We start from the raw sequence: 8,508 nt of genomic DNA on the forward strand, positions 1-8,508 counted from the left end.
ATGCGGAGTCCCGGGCATTGTTGGAACACCCACCGCAAGGGTATCGCGAATATATAGATCGGTCCACGGACGGGGCACCAGTAGTTTGTCCCAAATCGTTCAGTTGTTGGGAAGTCGACCCTAGGTCTTTAAGTTAGTTAACACGTTGAGTGCGGCGCCGATTTTGCTATACTTTCCGCTCAGGCGGCAGCTAGCGAGCACTTGATGCCGAGCGCTCAAGTATACCGAAGGGTATGAGCAGAAGATTACTTTCTTTCACTTTGTCGTTTGGACTGTGAGAATGATACAGCCAATGCACAAATATACAAATTATAAACAGAAGATAATGGGGTGGAGAATGCCAGAAAAGCAAAAAGGCGATCACCAAGAAACGATCAGTCGAAAAAAGCCACGGAAGTGTAAAGATTTACTTTAGCAGGGGGAATTAAATTTTTACAATATATTAATTGTCATTGCCAGTCTTACGCACCGATGATGATCAAACGAAAAATTCGCTGTCAGTCCCTAGAATCCACACCGTCCAAACGAAAAGTCTACTGTCAGTTCCTAGGGATTGACGCCGCCTGAACGGAAAGTTCACTGTCAGTCCCTAGGGACTGACGTAGCACTCAACGTGTTAAGTCATCAAGTCGTTCAGTTATTAAATTGTTAAACCATAGTGATTTTGTACCACAAGCAAGAATAAACCTCCACTGTCTAAAAGCAAAGCCTGAAGAGTGAACTTAGTGAATTTCTCCTTGAAACCTCGTCCCAATTCGCAATCATCGCCGAAGAACGAGTCAACTGCCGGCCCAAGACAGCAGATCGTGACAATTGAGAACGCCCAGAATCCGGACCTCTGAGGAGTCATCTAACACCAAACCCGGACCTCAAGAGGCACTACCCAACATCTCCGAAGTATTATCACCAACGCCCACCAATACCTCCAGCGACCGTGTGAGTATCGGCCCAGCCGTCGAATCCTGTAAACGCGACGCAGTCTCACGCGACTAGAACCCTTGGTCCCCGACCAGACGTTGACGTACGTGCAACGTGGGGTCTAAAGGCGAAGGAAATTTAGACTTCACAAGCGGGTACCCGTGCGTCCGTGGCTTTTGTGCCCGGTAATTATAACCCAGATCGTGACACTATCATTTAGTGACAAAATTTATTTCGCAAACACATTCGTGCATTTATAAAGTGCAGTTACATATGTTATTCAATCTTACAATTCTTAGAATCATTTCGTGTATAGGTAAAAAGTACAGTAAGATAATTGAAAATGTAATAAAAATATTTCGTATGACTATTCATATACCTATTGCATGTAAACTGTTTATATGTTATATATTTTCATTGTTATTATGTTATTACATATTCGTATTATACTTTCATGATCCAACTTACATATAAAGATATTACAATTTCATATTTTAAATAGCGCAAGCCGTGTTAAGCGATGTCCAATAGTAATTATATTTTTGTAAATATATAATTGCATTAATTATATATACGTAGCGATGCTGCACAAAATAAAACAACAATGGCGAGGAGGTTCAAATGCTGACAGGGTTTAGACAGTCCCTAAAAGGAAAAAATCTAAACAGTCGTGTAAAACATAACAACAGTCGGGATAAGGAGATCTCTCGTAGACCTCACCAAGGCGTTACACGTTAAAGATGACCGAGACGAAGACACGTAAAAAAATTTAGTTAAAATCGAGCACTCGAACAGGAAACACGAATAATATATAATTACATAATACAATTATCTTTATACAATATAAGTTATAAATAATCTATACGATATAAGCACATAATTTGTATCGTGATTAATGAAATTAGAAAATAAGGTTCATTGATTACTGTGTAAATTATAATTACTTCATGAAATATAACTCGCGTAACTTATTTAAATAAATATTCATTTCGTCAACAGTCATCATGATTAATCTAATTATATTAAAGATTCTGTCAATTTAGGACAATTCTTGCTTCTATTAAGAAAAAATAAAAATTATAGAAATTTCTATAATCTCATCTTTGATCGTGTTAACTCATTTGTCAGCTTCGAGCGTTAAATTCAAGCATCTATATCTTTGTTCTCTTGTTGATTTTCATTTGCGTTACTATCCTAAACTGAGTTTGACATATGATAGTCTCTTGCTTGAATTATTGTCTGAAGATTGAAAGAGAGGATGGCGGAGTCTATATTGATTAATTTTGGGGGATTTTCCATTAATATGGCATCTTTAAACTGATTATTTGTAAAATACAAAACGATAAAAAAATTAAAACATACATGTAAATTAAATAAAACATCTGTTAGTATTAACACCTTGACTGCTATGCAAGGTTTACATGACGCTACTTAACAGTGCGGTTCAAATTGTATAATATATCATGTTTTAATTAAAATTCTTAATCGTTGAATATGTTTCGTAATTTCAATAACTTTAATAATTTAAATTACTCTTATTGAGAAAACAAATTTCAATCCAAAGCAGTCAATGCGTTAAAAAACAAATTTATTAACGAAAATTAAACTCAAATAGATTTCCTTCCTGAAGAAGTAATAAACTATTTATTTATACAAAATTATGTTTCATAGAAAATAAAATTAATTGTGAACGAAATTAATAATATGACTCTGACGTTAGTTTCGTATGGTATTATCACACTTCATTGTTCATTGCTTCGTCATACTATCCACCATAGCTTTGAATGCCTTTACTCCAGCGTTGTTGTATTCTTCGTATTTCGGTGCTTCTGACTTCATCTTTGCAAACCACCTGGTAACATTCTTGTATTTGCTCAAGTCGTAGTCGAGAACCTGTTGCAAAAACGATATATCAAATAAACGTGATATGATGTACAAGAAATTTTAAGTACGTATTCTAGTCTAGAACTTCGACAAAATCGAGTTCATTTTACTTCATATGCTGAAAGTATATGCTCTTGAAAATATTTCTGTCAATGAATATTACAAGATTTGCAAAATGAAGGAAGTTACAAGCATTTGTCCGCAACGTGTTTGGTTTTTATCCTTCCTTTATATTTTCTTTTTTTCTTTTTTGACAGTTTAAGGATTTGAATCTCGAAAAGAAGTCTCTTTTAATTCTTTATTAAACAGCTTCAGATATTTATGTACTGAATTATTTGTAATGTTCAACTTATCACTAATTGCTGAGCAGATTGATTGTATATAATTATACATATTCATATGAGAAATGAAAAATTTTAAACGCGATTTTCTCGAAACCAAATTTTTGTAAATGTAAATATCGTTGTCACGATATATCAAGTTTAACACCAAACTTGGCGGGAATCTTCAACAGCCTGCACCTTTATTAACTGAACCAAAATTTCCAAAATCCGATAAACGGAAAATATACTTACTATTTTTGTAACACGTCAAAGATAAAGAAAAGTTGATAATGTAATTTTAATATGCTGCTAAATTACATCAAGTCGTTCAGTTATTAAATTGTTAAACCATAGTGATTTTGTACCACAAGCAAGAATAAACCTCCACTGTCTAAAAGCAAAGCCTGAAGAGTGAACTTAGTGAATTTCTCCTTGAAACCTCGTCCCAATTCGCAATCATCGCCGAAGAACGAGTCAACTGCCGGCCCAAGACAGCAGATCGTGACAATTGAGAACGCCCAGAATCCGGACCTCTGAGGAGTCATCTAACACCAAACCCGGACCTCAAGAGGCACTACCCAACATCTCCGAAGTATTATCACCAACGCCCACCAATACCTCCAGCGACCGTGTGAGTATCGGCCCAGCCGTCGAATCCTGTAAACGCGACGCAGTCTCACGCGACTAGAACCCTTGGTCCCCGACCAGACGTTGACGTACGTGCAACGTGGGGTCTAAAGGCGAAGGAAATTTAGACTTCACAAGCGGGTACCCGTGCGTCCGTGGCTTTTGTGCCCGGTAATTATAACCCAGATCGTGACACTATCATTTAGTGACAAAATTTATTTCGCAAACACATTCGTGCATTTATAAAGTGCAGTTACATATGTTATTCAATCTTACAATTCTTAGAATCATTTCGTGTATAGGTAAAAAGTACAGTAAGATAATTGAAAATGTAATAAAAATATTTCGTATGACTATTCATATACCTATTGCATGTAAACTGTTTATATGTTATATATTTTCATTGTTATTATGTTATTACATATTCGTATTATACTTTCATGATCCAACTTACATATAAAGATATTACAATTTCATATTTTAAATAGCGCAAGCCGTGTTAAGCGATGTCCAATAGTAATTATATTTTTGTAAATATATAATTGCATTAATTATATATACGTAGCGATGCTGCACAAAATAAAACAACAATGGCGAGGAGGTTCAAATGCTGACAGGGTTTAGACAGTCCCTAAAAGGAAAAAATCTAAACAGTCGTGTAAAACATAACAACAGTCGGGATAAGGAGATCTCTCGTAGACCTCACCAAGGCGTTACACGTTAAAGATGACCGAGACGAAGACACGTAAAAAAATTTAGTTAAAATCGAGCACTCGAACAGGAAACACGAATAATATATAATTACATAATACAATTATCTTTATACAATATAAGTTATAAATAATCTATACGATATAAGCACATAATTTGTATCGTGATTAATGAAATTAGAAAATAAGGTTCATTGATTACTGTGTAAATTATAATTACTTCATGAAATATAACTCGCGTAACTTATTTAAATAAATATTCATTTCGTCAACAGTCATCATGATTAATCTAATTATATTAAAGATTCTGTCAATTTAGGACAATTCTTGCTTCTATTAAGAAAAAATAAAAATTATAGAAATTTCTACAATCTCATCTTTGATCGTGTTAACTCATTTGTCAGCTTCGAGCGTTAAATTCAAGCATCTATATCTTTGTTCTCTTGTTGATTTTCATTTGCGTTACTATCCTAAACTGAGTTTGACATATGATAGTCTCTTGCTTGAATTATTGTCTGAAGATTGAAAGAGAGGATGGCGGAGTCTATATTGATTAATTTTGGGGGATTTTCCATTAATATGGCATCTTTAAACTGATTATTTGTAAAATACAAAACGATAAAAAAATTAAAACATACATGTAAATTAAATAAAACATCTGTTAGTATTAACACCTTGACTGCTATGCAAGGTTTACATGACGCTACTTAACAGTGCGGTTCAAATTGTATAATATATCATGTTTTAATTAAAATTCTTAATCGTTGAATATGTTTCGTAATTTCAATAACTTTAATAATTTAAATTACTCTTATTGAGAAAACAAATTTCAATCCAAAGCAGTCAATGCGTTAAAAAACAAATTTATTAACGAAAATTAAACTCAAATAGATTTCCTTCCTGAAGAAGTAATAAACTATTTATTTATACAAAATTATGTTTCATAGAAAATAAAATTAATTGTGAACGAAATTAATAATATGACTCTGACGTTAGTTTCGTATGGTATTATCACACTTCATTGTTCATTGCTTCGTCATACTATCCACCATAGCTTTGAATGCCTTTACTCCAGCGTTGTTGTATTCTTCGTATTTCGGTGCTTCTGACTTCATCTTTGCAAACCACCTGGTAACATTCTTGTATTTGCTCAAGTCGTAGTCGAGAACCTGTTGCAAAAACGATATATCAAATAAACGTGATATGATGTACAAGAAATTTTAAGTACGTATTCTAGTCTAGAACTTCGACAAAATCGAGTTCATTTTACTTCATATGCTGAAAGTATATGCTCTTGAAAATATTTCTGTCAATGAATATTACAAGATTTGCAAAATGAAGGAAGTTACAAGCATTTGTCCGCAACGTGTTTGGTTTTTATCCTTCCTTTATATTTTCTTTTTTTCTTTTTTGACAGTTTAAGGATTTGAATCTCGAAAAGAAGTCTCTTTTAATTCTTTATTAAACAGCTTCAGATATTTATGTACTGAATTATTTGTAATGTTCAACTTATCACTAATTGCTGAGCAGATTGATTGTATATAATTATACATATTCATATGAGAAATGAAAAATTTTAAACGCGATTTTCTCGAAACCAAATTTTTGTAAATGTAAATATCGTTGTCACGATATATCAAGTTTAACACCAAACTTGGCGGGAATCTTCAACAGCCTGCACCTTTATTAACTGAACCAAAATTTCCAAAATCCGATAAACGGAAAATATACTTACTATTTTTGTAACACGTCAAAGATAAAGAAAAGTTGATAATGTAATTTTAATATGCTGCTAAATTTTTTATTTTCGACATTTTCGGGCAATTTTGGCTTACACTCTAGCTACGTTTATATTAAAATGATGTTTAATTATTTTGTTTCTAGCAGTCAGTATGATCGGAATCGTGGCAAGCGTGCAGATATTTTTAATAAAAAGAATTGTGCTGAAGCAACTATATCTCCTGTGGTTACCAACATTTTTATGTTAAAAGAATTCTATATATTCGTGAAATATTGCTGAAAAATATGCGAAAAAATTTGATACATAAATGTTACCGTTTTTTAAAAAATAATTTCAAAAGCACCCAAAAAATTGCGGTCTACTAGGATACCCCTTTAAACTGTTGTTCGCTCCAAAATTATTTTTCGCTTTTTGTTTCTATGCATCGATGGCGGTGTTACCATTACAGATATATCTTGTTATTTATAATTTGTAATCTGCGCTTCTCTTGTCTTTCTCTTTGCTATAGGATACTTCATAGCATACGAATACTTTCCACAGCAAGAAAAGGATATTGAATGAAAAACGCGAAAGAATGTGTAGTCGAAGATTGAACGATCCGTAACTACGAATTTTCTTTGAGCACAGTATGATGACGTATTATATAAGAGAAGATATCAACGATCTTGTGTAGCACGTGATTAATCTTGTTTATTATAAAGATTAAGTCATTTACTCAGCGATGAAATTTTATTTCTTTTATTTGAATATTACTATCTTTTATATTTTGTTTATTTACTAATATCGTAATATCGTAATATATTTTCGCATAAATGTTAATTTAATAAATATTTTTGAATACGTTTGAATAAATATATTTAGAAACAAAAGTTAAGAAACCGAATAATAACTTGAGAATTTTGGTATATTCTTCATATGCTGAAACACATAGATTACGATTAAAAATAGGCTTTAATAAGATAGGCTAAAACTTATTGCTTATTAATGTGTAAGATTCTTATTCCTTTTTCTATTTTCAATTTTTAATATATATTAAAGGATTAAAAGTATACAAAAATTCACAAATGATTATTCAGTTTCTTAATTTTTATCGATAAGTGTATTAAAAAATTACCAGTTAGTGTATCCAAATTGATAAGTGCATTTGTTAATAAGTGTCCACTGATAAAGGTTCTTTTTATAAATAATATGTTTGTTACGTTAGATATCAGTTAGGAATCTGTTTTCGTTTTTGACTTATAAATTATGAATAGTATACGATATGTAGGTGCATTTAAGAAGTAACGTTACTGATAAATACGAGGCTCATCATTGACTGTGTTAGAATTTCATATTTCTTCGGTAAATTATCAAGGTCAAAACATCTTAAGCCGAGAATAAATAGTATATTACCATGTGTGTTGAATTTGTAACTGTGATATTACGTAATCGTTCGTGTTACCTTTTAAACCAATCTTATGAGGGGGACGATAATTTGAAGTACTAAGATAAGTAAAGCAAGTGATAAAAATTTTAAACGACTGTAAATATCGAGTACTTATGACAAACTTTCAAGTATCATAACATGAATATAAATATCGAATCAGATAACCAGTTAAGTGGGAGTGGAAATTTACCTATCCTCGGATTTCGTTGATAATTATTTTAGTAGTATTTCTCGAATTTACTAAATATAAAAATTGTTGAATTCCTTTTTGTACTGCGGCCACTACATATAATAGTATATACTATATTTGTACTCATGTTTTATGGAAAAATGGTGAAATCGTAATTCTGTTAAAATTATACTTTATTATCTCTTATCCATTTTCCGTTTTGATCTAAATATTTTATCTCTCCTCCTCGCTTATTGCATTTTAATAGCATATGCCATCAGAATATAAATTAACGTGTTAAATAGATCGAAAAATGTTACAAGTAGCAAAGAACGTGTTTGAATTTTATTGAAAATATGACACGAATTAACATTAGAACTATTAAAGTGGTCAAAATAATGTTTTGGATATTTTAAATTTACAATTTCTGAGAAGGTATAGTCCCCTTGGACAAAATTAATTTTTACTTTTATTTAGATAGAAACGTGATCATATATACCTATTTATCTTCATCATACTACATTAATTATTACAGTTTACGTATGATATACGAAAATTAACGTAACTTCTTTGACCGTTTCGCTTCTAGTAAATTGGTCTTTTCTGTCTTCAGTAACACAGTTAACTTAATAAAAATCAGATATCATTATTTTCTCGTTATTCTTCCACATTCTGGCATTTACTACAAAATAATTTTGTATTCTTTCCCT

At 31.9% G+C, this 8,508-nt stretch overlaps 1 protein-coding gene across 2 annotated transcripts in view; it reads right to left on the minus strand.

Annotated features, from left to right (window-relative positions):
• Positions 1 to 5,414: 5,414 nt before the first annotated feature.
• LOC108548000 (glutathione S-transferase 1) overlaps positions 5,415 to 8,508 on the minus strand; it is a 9,018-nt gene continuing 5,924 nt past the window's right edge. The window contains exon 6 of one of the 2 annotated variants that reach the window (XM_017900753.1): positions 5,415 to 5,631. In XM_017900753.1, coding sequence (XP_017756242.1) covers positions 5,488 to 5,631 — 144 coding nt within the window. In that variant the 3' untranslated portion in view covers positions 5,415 to 5,487. The remainder of the gene's footprint in view (positions 5,632 to 8,508) is intronic. The other variant, XM_017900752.1, reaches the window with a different exon arrangement.

Source organism: Eufriesea mexicana, unplaced genomic scaffold, assembly GCF_001483705.2.
Source record: "Eufriesea mexicana isolate 0111107269 unplaced genomic scaffold, ASM148370v2 scaffold1357, whole genome shotgun sequence".
NCBI classification, from domain to species: domain Eukaryota; kingdom Metazoa; phylum Arthropoda; class Insecta; order Hymenoptera; family Apidae; genus Eufriesea; species Eufriesea mexicana.